The sequence below is a fragment of the Haemorhous mexicanus genome, chromosome 2, assembly GCF_027477595.1.
Source record: "Haemorhous mexicanus isolate bHaeMex1 chromosome 2, bHaeMex1.pri, whole genome shotgun sequence".
Classification (NCBI taxonomy): Eukaryota; Metazoa; Chordata; class Aves; order Passeriformes; family Fringillidae; genus Haemorhous; species Haemorhous mexicanus.
In genome coordinates, this window is record NC_082342.1 from 30,725,957 (window position 1) to 30,739,245 (window position 13,289).

Sequence of the window (13,289 nt, forward strand, 5' to 3'; positions counted from 1 at the left end):
CAAATTTGTTATCAAGTTTAATATTGCAGGGAGGTTTCTAGGTGTCAGTAGAGAGGTATTGGAATAAAATCCCAATATTGCTGGGTGGAATGTGCCTGGGCTCGTCTGGCCCTAGTGCTCTGGACCAAAGGCAGCAGCTGTGGTGTTTCACCTCAGAGACACCTTTGGCTGGCTGGAAGTTGCAGTCAGGCACTCGGAACAAGTCCAGGCATGTTAGAAACTCAGTTTACTTCTAGTAGAAAAGGTTCAGGTGATAGTGAAGAGGAAAGAGAGCGGATTCCGCCGGAGGGTTAAATCCAGAGTTTATTCCAGGGTCACAGAGCTCTGAATCTTGGTAACAGCTCCAACAGAATCCCGATGGTCTCTGTGTCTTTTAAGCCCACAGGGAGGGGGGAGGGAAAGGATAGGTGAGCCACCAACCAGGTGGGAGGGGGAGGGTCTCAGGGGACAATGACACCTGGACAGGCCAATGACCCCAGGTCTGAGAAGCATCTTTTGAACTCCTGCCAATCACATGACATCCTTACTGGAATGTGGAGCTTGACGGACATCACTTTGGAAAGGGGGCAAGGGGATGGGAAGGGAGAGGTTGGCACACCTGAGAGGAACTGGGACAGGATATTGCTTCACACCGCAACAGAGAGGATCACTGGCTCTGGTGATAACCACCTGGGAAAGGTGATAGAAACTTGGAAAGTTTTCAGGGTGCCTCTGCAGTGACTGTTTCTGTTCTGGATGGCTGAACAAGGCTATTTAACCAATAACAGGATTTAACCTAGGAGTGTTGGTGTTCCATGTTTTGTGAGACTAAACCAACCAATCCAGAGTTCCTTGGTATGTCTGAGATGGATATGGTTTTGAGTCCAGGAGACTTTGAGGGGAGGAATGTTCAAAGAGGCATTGGGTACAGTTGTTTGGGTAGAATGGGATGGCTGCAGCCAGCTTCAGCAGGAATTGTCAGTCAGTTCACAAGAGGACACTGTCAGAAGAGAAGGGAGGTTTGGCTGTGGTGAAAGCAGCTATGATTAGCTGGATTAGACATGTGAGAGGAGAATGTTGTGTAATTAATTTCTCTCCCTTTGTGCTTGTCATGGAAGATGGCCCTGATCAGAACTTCTCTTGGGACTGGGGGTGTCTCACTAAAATGTGAGCTGACTGGGTGAGTATTTCTGTTAGGTTTCAACATGGAGTGAGACAAGTTTGTCTAAACTTCCTTCATGATGAGCTCCAGGCTGTAAATCCCTAAAGTGGAAGGCATTAAACCAGTTGTTTTTCTAGACTATAACTGTGTGTTACTTTGGGGGTAGAATTCCACACTGGAAAAGGTAAGAAGATATTTAAACAGAAAAAAAGCTATACTTGATGTATACTGGGCAGTCCTAGAGCAGATGCAGCAGTCAGAGGTACATGTCTGTGAAGTTTTTGAGAACTGACTGATGTGGTCACTTTTCTTTTTCTCCAGAGGAGAGGAATGAGATACAGCTGGAATTTCTTTGCTGATGTTGAATAACATGGCAGGCTTACAGATGTTTAGGTTGAAAGAAAAAGATGATGTCAATGTTACACATTTAAAGCAAACAGGGACTGTTCAGCTGAGGAGAGGCATCCGTAGGGTTCCCTGTTTATGAGCTGTCACCATCAATTGTGTTGTGGAGTGCCTGAGCTCATGGTGAACATCAGCCTAATGTTAAACACATTGACTGCTGCTTTGTGAGAAATTCCCAGTAAGGCTTTCTTGTTGTCTGGGAAGACTTAACCATTCTAAGACACTCTTAGAAAGCATCCAAAGGAGGGCTACAAAGATGGTGAAGGGCCTTGAGGGGAAGTGTGAGAAGTGGCTGAGGTCACTTGGTCTTTTCAGCCTGGAGGAGACCGAGGGGAGAGCTCATTGCAGTCTGCAACATCCTCACAAGGGGAAGAGGAGGGGCAGGCACTGATCTCTGCTGACCAGTGACAGGACCCAAGGCAATGGCCTGAAGTTGTGTCAGGGAAGAGTCAGGATATCAGGAGAAGATTCTTCACCTGGAGGGTGGCTGGACACTGGAACAGCTCTCCAGGGAAGTGGTCACAGCACCAAGCCAGAGTTCAAGAAGTGTTTGGACAACACTCTCAGGCACATGGTGTGACTCTTGGGATGTCCTGTGCAGAGCTGGGCCTGATCTTTGTGAGTCCCTTCCAACTCAAGATATTCTGTGATTCTTCATGTAAACTGAACCTGTAAGTCTACAGAAATGTGCTGTATAAAACTGTGTGTGCAGGGTTGTGTGTATTTGAACTTGTCACATTGAGGCTGCCCTATCTGTAAGACCCCTGTCCTTTATTAGACTTGCTGTCAGTGTCAATGGGTCACCAGTAAGACTGGGTTTTAGAAAGTGAAAAGTTTTAAAGAGAGGCTGATTTATTAGGGCTTAACTGTAATACATCCAGCTGCCAGGAAGTCCAAGGACTTATTTAATGTGGAGACAGTAAATGAAGGATTTGGAACAGGACTGAGGAGGCTTTGCTGTGAGTGCCTCCGCTGAGCTGAGCAGCTGTAATAACCTGCAGTACCTTTGTAGTGAGTGCTTTGGTCAATGTCATCCAGTGTTTCCCTTCTCTTGTCACAGTAACCAAGTCAGTGTGTTAGGTGCATCATTTGCATGAGCTTTGTTCAGGGTGCTGCCGATGAAGAGTAGGTGAAACAGGTGTACTTTAATTTCCAGCTGGTGTCACTGTACTTACACTAACTCTAAAGGTTTCATGGGGGTGTAATCTGAAGCTGTGGCTTGGGGTTTGCAGGACCTTCCCGGATTGCTGCTGCCATCCCTTCCTGGGGGTATCCACTTAGGCGGTCCTTATAAACGTCACTGGCTAGCACAGGTGGAACACAACGTTAAGGATCTAACCATTTGGGTAGTTTTATTTAAGTAAAATAACCTGTGGAGGTAGGAATGACTTCTGGAAGTAAGGTTGTGAGACATGAATCTGGACTAGTGCCTTCAGCTCAAAGATGAAAGGAATAGCTAAAATATGGGGCAAGGGCACATGTTTTGGAGGCTGGTCTGCAACTGTGTCTGAAGACTGGGTGAGTGGGAACAGAACAGCAGCTGGATTTGCTGCTATGCCACTGGTCCTGTCTAGATCACCTCTGCAATTATAGGCATGAAAGGTTTCTTTGGATCAATGCAAGTAAATTTGGGGAGTTTCAACCTCACATCTAGAGCATATAAAGCCTTGGAGGAGTTGCTGTTACTCTGGTCAGGCTCAGAGTATCCTGAAGTTCTCCTTTCTTTGGTAAGGGTGGTCCTTACTGTGAATAAAGTTTCTGGCATGTTTGGATGTAGCTTGCCTTGCTATTTCTTTTATAGGTTTCCAGAGGACCCCTTTTCCCAGACTTCTAAGTGTAAATTTGATTAAATGTCAAACAGAACTTCACCTGGAGCACAAGGGGAATAGAAATAATAGTTATTGACTTGGCTCTTTTACTGTACTGCTGTCATGAGTTAAACAACTGAAAAGCCCACTGAACCCACACAGGCTCATTTCTGGCAGCATTCATGATGCAGCACTTGTGTGCTTGCATCTTTGCTCCTACAGGGATTGTCCCATTTGCCTGTTTAGTATCTGGATGATACATCAGTTTGTTGCTCATGAGGTTTACCACCAGATGCTACCACAGATTCAAAAAACATTAATAAATTATTTTCATGAGGGGTGGTGGGAAAGAATCCCTATCATTTTCATTTGGTTTTTAAAAGCAACATTTTTCTGAGTGGCTTTTCTTCCTTTCCCCACTTTTCAAACCAAATTATTCTGATGTAAAATGCATTTGGCATCAGAATCTTAAATTGTTCATTTGTTGTGCTTTTGAAAACACCCATTTGTGTATTTCTGAAAAGGACAGTAAAGCTTGCTACTGCAACAGTTTGCACTGGAAACAGTACTTGAGGCTCCCAACAGGAAGATGATCCTCGGGGTCGATGCTATGAGGTGTGTGTGAGAAATAAGACAACAAAGGATATTTGCTTTCACAGGCAGGAGAAGAGTTTCAGTTTCTGTTAATATTTCAATATTGTGGGAAACTTCTTCAAGGCCACTAGTGTTTTCCCCTTCAATCTGCGGGGCAAGAATCTCTATCTCCAGTTCAACCTGCAAGCCTGCTGCCACCTGGGAGAGACAGAGAATGACTCACAGGTAAGGTGCACGTTTCGTACATGGTCCCCTCCAGCAGTCCTTGGAGCTGGTGGTTGATGCTCCAAGCCTGTCAGTGTTAGAGGTGTTTGGACAGTGTCTTTAATAGTATTCTTTAGTTTTTGGCTAGCCCTGAAGTGGTCAGGCAGTTGGACTAGAGGGTCGTTGTAGGTCTGTTTCAAATGAAATAAAATACTCTGTTCTAAAAAGAACATAAAGGTAGGGAGGTACAAAAGGGGCAGATGTGAGGAGAAAAGAAAAGAATGGAAATGATTCCAGCCATCTAGATGGATTTCTGTAAGGCCTTTGACACAGTCCTCCACACCATCCTTCCTTCTCAGTTGAGGCCTTCAAAGATTCCTTCCAACCCACACTATCCTATGATTTCAAGTACTGAGTTGTGGCTAAGGCTTTGGACTAGGAGGTTTGACTTGCATTCTGGCATGGCCTCTCTGCACAAGTCTTTGCTTCTTGATTCCATGCATTGGCAAGATATTGCCTGGTATTACGTGGATGCTGTGGGGACCACACTGTGTGGCCAGCACTATTTCTTCAGAGATAGCATGCAGGTAAAAAAAGAGACTGAACAAAAGCAGAAAGAATGAAAGCTTCTTACTTAGTGAGACAATGTGCTATGGTGCTTTGCTAGATAAAAAACTTAAGGTGGAGAACAGTTGGAAGCAGGAGAAGGAAGGATTGAGGCAATAGTTTACTAGGTTCAAATCCTGAGGGTATCAGGACAGGAAGTTACGTCAAGGCATAAGACAAAGCAGATATAACAAACACCCTAAGCAGAAGGCAAAACTCAGAGGCAGTGGTAGAGTAATACTGTTTGCTTTGAAAAAGCTCTCTGTAACTTCACTGCTTGACTTGCTGCTTTCCACTGAACTTAACATGTGTATCCCTCTGCACTCTGGCACAGGCTGAGACTCAAGTGCATGGCATGCTTAGCTGAAGGCGGCAGAGGGACAATGGAAGACAGCATCACTTCAAGTAACCTTAAACAAAACTGTGTACCCTGGCAGCTCTATTCCCAGACAGCTGCTGTCCCAGAAGGGTGCCCTGACTAGCCTGAGGGCCAGCTGAGTCTAGAAAAAACCCCAAAAGCTCTCCTCTGTGACTTACAGGTCCTGGTGTGTATATCACTCTCAGTCCTGTGTGTGAAGGTGGCTGCTTCACCCGAAACCTGTGAAAGAGAAGAGAATCAGTCTGCCAGAAACTGTTTGAGGCAGGAGAAATCTCATCTAGGCTGCCTGCTCTTCCTCTGTTTTTTTTTAAATGACAGCAGAATTTCTTAGCTCATCCTTTCCATCATAATGTACAAGCTGGATACAGCAATTCCTGGGCTTCTTGCCAAGGCTCAGGTTTCTAACAAAAAACCCCCAAAGGAGCAGATGAATGGGCCAAAGTAAGCCTTCAAAGAGCTTGTTAACACTGCCTGGTCCTTAGAATGTGAAACAGCAGCATTTTAATTCTGCACATTGAAAGGTAGCTGGAGTACAAACAGCTTCTTGGCAAACACCTGTGTGTTGCAGACCCAAAAGTCCATAAAAATCTTTATTTAATATCCTCTGATGTGATTCTATTGCAGAAAGCATGATACTGGTATGAATTTTGTGCAAATAATCTTTAATTAAATGGTACCAACTAAAGCAGAAGTTTTACTCCTCATTTCTTACTGATTGTTTCACAGCTGAGATTCAGTCCTTTTGTGAACTTCCTACTGTTCAGATTTTTAAAGATCATTAGATCAGACATGACCTTTACTTTTGCATTGCTTTGGAATGATCCCGTAGATTTCATTCCCCCCTTACCAGCATGCCCTTGCACCAGAAGCTGTTAAAGGAAAGGCAGAAGGAGAGGCATTCCTAGGATATGGCTCCATCTTATGGAAAGCTCTGGCAGACCTATGAAGTGGCTGTCAGAATTCCTGTGCTTTCTCTGAGTGGTGGGTCCAGAGAAACTGTACTTGACTTTTGTCAGGATCTATTTGGAGAGATAAAAACCAGGGTACTAAGAATTCAAACTAACCTTGAGAAGTTCACACCAACATTCTTCATGATTACAGTGGTTGAATAGGTGCAGCGTTCCTTTAGCACTCCAAATACCACCCTGGGTGGGATGAGATGGAAGCTGGTAAGATCCTGTCTTCTTGCAACAGAGGATGTCTTGACCTTTCCTGAGGCAGGATCTTCTATCTTTGCAAACAAAATATGAGACAAAGAGAAAGTTGGTGGCCATTAAGTCAGGTAGAGAATTACTTAACCTATATTTAACCTCTGTCCACTCACCCTGAAGAATTGCAAAAAGACATCCTAATATGAGTAAAAACTGAAGCAGTACTTTGAATACTGTCTGGAAATTTATATTGGTTTGAGTTTTCAGATGCATGAAGCCATTGAGGTGTCTCAGGGAAAATGGGGGAAGCTCTGCTCTTTTGGAAACAGAGCTTTCAAGTAGGTGCCTGATGCAGAATGAGTTTTTCCTAGCAGTTGAGAGGAAAGGTACTTCTAGAACTGCCAGTAAACATAAATAAATTGCAACAGCCATGTTAAAGTAAATACATTCAAAAGGCCTTCCAGTATTGCTCCAGGGTGAAGATTTTATGGAAAAGAGATCACTCAGAGGATATGAATATTGACAAGAAAGATGTTATTTTTTACCTTTTTATGTGGTATGGTGTTTGGTTTGTTCACCTGAAGGTATGATGGTAATATTACTTTCTCTTTTCTTATTTGTCCTGTAACATCCACCATCACACTTGGAACTTTCTGTTGAAAGGCTGTCTCTTCTGCTCTTGCAGCCTCGTTTAAGTCTGGAAGGGAAAGATTTCCAAAAGCATGAAAAAGTGACAGATGGATTGAAATTCATATTGCAAATATTGTGTCAGAAATTATAAAAAGATTCCAAGCTGCTCCATCTACATTCTAGAAGGCAGGTGTACCTGTTGTGCTGCTGGAATCATCACCTTGTTTGGAAGGATCCTGCAGGGGAAGGCCAGATAAAAGTGACGAATCACTTGTTGTACCAAGAAATTCAGCTGCTAAAGGGAAAATAATGGAATACTGAGTCAAGTGTTTTTTATGATCACCATCATTTTCATAAACATGTGAAAAACAACGTCAGTCTTTGGCACTTTAATTTACACAGTCCTGGAAGTCATACATAAGCATGACAGGCTGGGAAAATTCTGCATGCAACGTTTTGCTCTACTGGGCCACAAGGATCTCAACAATGCCTAATGTGTGATTAGTCATTTCTTGTTCTCTTCCTAACAGAACTATAAGCCATGAAGGACTAAAAGACAATCCAGCACAGGTCTTATGGTGATTGAAAATGAGGAAATAGGGGAATTAGTGGGGGTCTGATAAAGCCCCACAGAGGACTATTTTTCCTGATATGAATCTTTGCTGTGTATGACTTTTAATCTCACTGTATGATTTCTGTAACTTGTCAGCCTGCTTTTTAAACAGAACTGAAGTATTCCTCTCAGATCTGAAAAGCTGAAGCCTAAGATAATGATCCCTCCTCCCTTGCTTCCTGTCATGGAGTCACTGCTTTCCTCCTATCTTTAGCCTGCATGTTTCCTAGTCCCTATTGCTTTTGCACCAGTTCCCTCTTACCACTGAGTTTCATAAAGAAATCTCCCATATTTTTCCTACAGTCATACTAGTTATTTTCTAAACTTGGCCTCCTTGGTTCTTGCTCATCCACTCCTAACTATTATTTATTCCATTCAAGTTTTTCTTGAGCATTTTTTATCTATCCACTTCTCAATCATAGCACAATTCTTTAGCTTAGCATCCAAAGCTGATGGCTCTTCCACATTCAATGATGTCTGCAAGGGCTTCTTCCTCCTGATACCAGACAGTCAATTACCTCCACTGGGTTCCCTTATCAGCCAGAGAGGACCAGTGTCACTTGTTTCTTTTCGAAGTGGAGGAAGCTCCTTAGACAGTGCTTCCAAATCAGGAAACTGGGGAAAAGGAAGAAAGAGGGCTTAGGTTTCACAACTAAACACCTAGGAAAACCAGACAGCAAACACCCTCTTCCCCTTGCAAAAAAACAAAGGAAAAAAGATTTAAAAAAAGGAATGTAAAGGAAACAAGCAGAAACGAAGTGGTGCCTATAAAAGAGATAGAAATAGTTACATCAGATTACAACCTACATTTCTGAGTAGGCTTTATGCACTTACAGCATTTACCAGTAGAAAAGCCCCCAAGATCATCTCTAAATTAGGAGTGTTAGTTTTACTTTTTCCCTTTCTAATAAGCAAGGAGAGGGGTCTGAGGGGTAAGTAAAAAAATCTGAGGTTGAGCTTTGCTCTGAATCAGGCTCTCTCCAGAGTTTATGTAAGGAATTTTATAGAGTTTGTACTCAGTGAACATATACCATCTTCAAGATATGTTTCCTTTATAAGGGTGTATAATTTCTAGTATTAATTCTGCCTTTTGTAATGGTTTGTTGAGATAAACAGAGGCTGAGATATAAGCCCAAATTGTCTTTGGGAGCATGGGAGATACTAGCTGGCCTAACAGACTTCATCCATTTTTCAGCTGCATTACCTTTTCTTGGTAGAAGCTTTTGCCAAATTCAGATTCAAAATATGGAGCAAAAATTCCATTTATCAGTGCTGCAAATAAAGCCTTCTGTTTATCCAGCTCTTTCCTAGGGATGTTTTTCATGTTGTTGGTAAGGAAAAGAAAGAAAAAAAGCATTATAACTGACTTCACCCTGTTTTTCAGTATTGTGCATCAAGAAATGGATTTGGTAAAGGCAAGTGACATTTTCTTTTCTGGTTCATCACATGAAGCAATATTCTTGCAATTTGCAATTTTCTTGGAGGTGAATTAAGAATTGACTGGTCAGAATGCACACGGACAGTGAGTTGCCTGCTATGGGGAGCTCCTCCTGAGAACATACTCCATTTCTCTAAACCTCATGGAACAAGTCTGGGACTGCCACTGGTGTCTTTCCAACCTTCCAACAAACACTTCAAGCTAAGAATTGGTATTCCAGATGCATTGCTAAAATTTTGAACACAAAACTCATCTAATGTCACTATTTTACCACAGAAAGACTTGACAGCTCTGTGGATACAGAAGAAGCTGTTCAAACTTCTGAAGGTAAGGTTGACCAGAGTAAAGATCAGTCATGTATTCAGCTTGATATAGCCCAGTTTTACACTATTAGAATTTCTCTGACTTTCAGGATCTAATATCAGCTATGAAATGATCAGTCTTAATCATACTGGAAGTTTTAACACTGGTTTTAGAGCCAGAATTGCACATGATGTCTTGGGTGTTGACTGCTCAGATTTATATATTTAAATTATTTTTTTAAGAGGATCCAAAACAGTGTGAAATGCTATATTAAAATGTAACTCTGAAATTCTAAAAGGCTTTTTTATCTCATGCAAATTAGAAAATAATTACAAAGGAATATGGAAAGCCTCACATGGAGTGCTGTGTCCACTTTTGACCAGTCTGGTGCACAAAAGGGCCACAAAGATGATTAAGGGTTTGGAAGACCTTTCATGTGAGTAGAGGCTGAGAGAGCTAGGACAGTTTTGCCTAGAGAAGCTTTGAAGCACCTCCATGTGAGATATGTCTTGGGTTCTATTTGAAAAAATCACCTTTTATTTGTGGAATACCTGAATCTTAACCTAAAGCATCAGCATTTGAAAATATTAATATACAATATTTTTTACACTAGTGGCAGAACCAGAAAACAAAACACAGGGCTTCTGACTTCAGCCTTGGTTTGCATAGTGTTAAGTTAACAGTAATGCTGCTGGGTATTGGAAAAAAAAAAGACAAAAGAAAGAGACTCAAACCATTTATTCAGCATTTTTGTTGAGCAGAAAATACCCCATTATTTGCAGGCAAGCCATTGCACCATCACCCAAGACCTGGTGAAATCAATAACATTCTTTACAAAAGCAGATTAGGCTGGCTCATAAAAGAACTTGATCCTACTAATATTATTACCTGTTCTGTTCCAGTTTGCTTTTCCACTTCGAGGCTGCTCCTTCTGTACTGAATCACCCAGAAGAAAAAAAGAGACGTGGGAATGAGAAAACTAGTAATCTTTTATAAATACAAAAATATTTACTAGATAAACCAGAAAGAAAATGCTTTTTATGAGAGTATGTTATGTAAACACTTAAGGTGGCCTCTGACTCAGACTTGTATGGTTTGCACAAAAGTGTTTGCTCATATCTGCATTTTTATTAGATCATTCAATCCAAGGAACATGCAAAATCTTTTCCCAACAAACTTTGAATTATCTTTCAGATATGTAAAGAGAGCCAAAAAGGGACAAAACAATCACAGGACAGGACAGTAAAACACTGCCATATGTATCTAGGGATCTAGATCCCAGTCCTAAATGACAGCCAGTAAAGCACAGTGCCTTCCCTGTGTGCTTGGCTTCACCCTTTGTGTTATTTACATTTGCAGCAGTCCTTGCTGTTCTGTCCTACCTCTGCTGCTGGTCCTCTCTTTGTGCACTGCTTGCCCTCCCTGTGTGATCCTGGGCAGGAGGAGCCACTGCCTGCTCATACAGCTGGCTCACACGGGCTGCAAGGGGAAGGGCATTACTGAATGGGTGTGCTCTGCTGCACAGTGTTATGAAAAAAAACCATCAAAGGATATTTTTAAAATGCATCTTTCTGCCACTTTATGGAAACCTAACAGAGTCTTTGTTACTTATGAGGGAAAAGGCAGAAAGAACTTCATTCCAAAATCAAGATCAGAACGTTAACAGAGAAGAAATTGAATTCAATATTGAAAGGACAAGAAGCAGATTAAGTTCACACTCTCACTCTGTATTTTATGACATATCTTTATATTCTTTCAAGATACAAATACCTGTGAATAGGAAAAGTTGCTGACATTCAGCCACTCTCTAACTGGGGTGCTCTGAGGTCTCTATCCACAGCTGAAGAAAATAACATGGGCTTTCAGGGACCCTTATTACATTTAGCTTGCTTAAGCTTGCTTGTGCTTAATTGAGGCTGTGAAGCAGCCATAATCAACATTCTCATGGAAGGAACTGCTAGCTCAATATGTATAATGGAGAAATGCCAGCTTTTCCACATTTAATATTGTGACCAGCTCTGGGGCTTTATTAAAGAGTTGCCCTGTCCTCTGACATATTTTATAAAGTGTGTTGTTTACTTTATACCTTGAAGCTAAATCATGGGTCCAAAGAAATTTCCTTGGCTGAAAAAAAATTTCTGTGGCAAAATTTAGGAGATGTGAGTATTTGAGAGATATGGTCCTATTAGACTATGACAATATCTCTTAGAGTTCTGGGAATTACATGAGTTCAAACTTCAAAATGTGGGGATTTATTTTGGTCAGCTTTTTCACCGCTAAATATGATTTTATTTTGCAGCTTTTTCTATTTTTACCTGTTTCAAAGAGCTTTTCTTTTCCACTGTCTTCTTCATTAGCAATATTATATTAAAATTGCAGCTTCATTTAAGAGGAAACTGTTCAGCAAGCATTTGTTGCAGCAGTTTCTGTTTATTTTGTACAGTATGACGTTTTTGACAAGTAGAAATACTCTTGACAAGGAAAATAACACTTTAAAGATGAGCACCACTATGGGATAGAATGTAATGAATTTTTCTACAGAAAAGGCTTATGGGTTTTTATAAAGAAACAGCTTTTATTTGTACATATTGGAAATATTAATCAATGTTACTAAATATCTTGTGAAAACTTTAACCAAAATCTGTGATACATCGCTCCATCTTTTCCCTTAGCCAGGTGAATGCAACCTCAACACGTGATGGTTTGAGATTAGATTTTGAAGTGTAATAAATAACCAGGATTTACTTAGTTGCTTTGAAAAACTTGTCTGAAAAGTCGTTAGTTGCATAAAAGTAGCCAAGTATTGTCATAGTTCTTACACCTAAGAAAACTCACTACGTGTGAAAACGTGAGTAAAAATGTCAAATACACATGCCTAAAACCAGCAATTATTTTTCAGAGGTACTGGATCATTGATGATAAGAAGTCCTAATCACCTGTGAAAGTCACACAGAAGTATGTGCATAGTACATAGAAGAATTCACCTTTATATTGCCTCTTTAAAAATAATAGTACAATACCTTTAAACTTATTATGATACTTTTAATTTTAAAAGCACAGGTATTCAATTTTTTATTACCTCTATCACTGAGCTTTTCAGTTGACTTCTTCCACTCAGGGAAGGACTGCAATGAAGAAGGAATAACTGTGACTACATGAGAAATAAAATTCACAACAACAACATCTTATTCAGAGAATTTATATTATAAACAAGTGCTATCTTGTTATCCCCATTCTTGTAGTCACATTGTCAGGTATTTCATTGTGTCAGAAAACATAAGCTGGGAAAAAAGGATGTGAAGTACAATTTCCCTGTTCTAAACAAGTACGTGTTTCCTTCTTGATGACCCACTGCATAGATAGCTTTGTATTTTATATGGTTACTTTTTATTAGGTCAACTAAGCTAATTCCTAATCAAATTCAAATCCTTCTGCAAAAAAATCTGAACAAGATATACTTATATTGTATTAAACTTAGATTACAAACAAGTCAAATGGAAAATGTGTTCAGGAATTTGCAGGCTTAGTTACTGAGGAGATCTCATGTGGCTTGCTTACAGTAAAGTGAATGAGGGTTAAGAGGCTCTAAAGTGTTTCCTTTATTCTCATGCTGTCTCTGAAGCAGTTAACTGGAAACCAGAGCTCCTGACCAGGCAGTCTGGGTTGTAACAGAGTTATTGGAGACTTGGGAGCAATGTGACACTGATTCCTGGGTCACAGCAGGTGCACACTGAGACTGCTGCTCACAAAAGAGTTGTCCAATGTGAAATCTGTAACTGGAAATGAAGGTGCTGAAGGCAGCCAGGACAATCAACAATAATCAGTCACTAGACAAGTTCACTGGATCTGAGCAGCATGTGAGGTTCAGCACCTGGGCCTCATTGAAGTAAATAAATGTCTGCCTAGAGGATAGATGCAGATGGAATTACTGACAGATCGTTTCTTTGTCCCTCTTTCCAGAAAAGCTGTGATCCTCTTCTATTTACCCACCTTTCCCATTACCTATTCCTCTCCTTT

At 41.0% G+C, this 13,289-nt stretch overlaps 1 protein-coding gene across 1 annotated transcript in view; it reads right to left on the reverse strand.

Moving 5' to 3' along the window:
* Nucleotides 1-2,580: 2,580 nt before the first annotated feature.
* The window catches only part of SPAG17 (sperm associated antigen 17), an 85,885-nt gene continuing 75,176 nt past the window's right edge, over nucleotides 2,581-13,289 (reverse strand). Inside the window, exons 37-47 of the mRNA XM_059840345.1 lie at nucleotides 12,352-12,397; nucleotides 10,655-10,751; nucleotides 10,161-10,208; nucleotides 8,736-8,838; nucleotides 8,050-8,146; nucleotides 7,115-7,213; nucleotides 6,834-6,985; nucleotides 6,202-6,368; nucleotides 5,296-5,356; nucleotides 3,993-4,146; nucleotides 2,581-2,850 (exon numbers count right to left, since the gene is read on the reverse strand). Of these exons, the coding sequence (XP_059696328.1) occupies nucleotides 2,738-2,850; nucleotides 3,993-4,146; nucleotides 5,296-5,356; nucleotides 6,202-6,368; nucleotides 6,834-6,985; nucleotides 7,115-7,213; nucleotides 8,050-8,146; nucleotides 8,736-8,838; nucleotides 10,161-10,208; nucleotides 10,655-10,751; nucleotides 12,352-12,397 (1,137 nt within the window). The 3' untranslated portion in view covers nucleotides 2,581-2,737. The remainder of the gene's footprint in view (nucleotides 2,851-3,992; nucleotides 4,147-5,295; nucleotides 5,357-6,201; nucleotides 6,369-6,833; nucleotides 6,986-7,114; nucleotides 7,214-8,049; nucleotides 8,147-8,735; nucleotides 8,839-10,160; nucleotides 10,209-10,654; nucleotides 10,752-12,351; nucleotides 12,398-13,289) is intronic.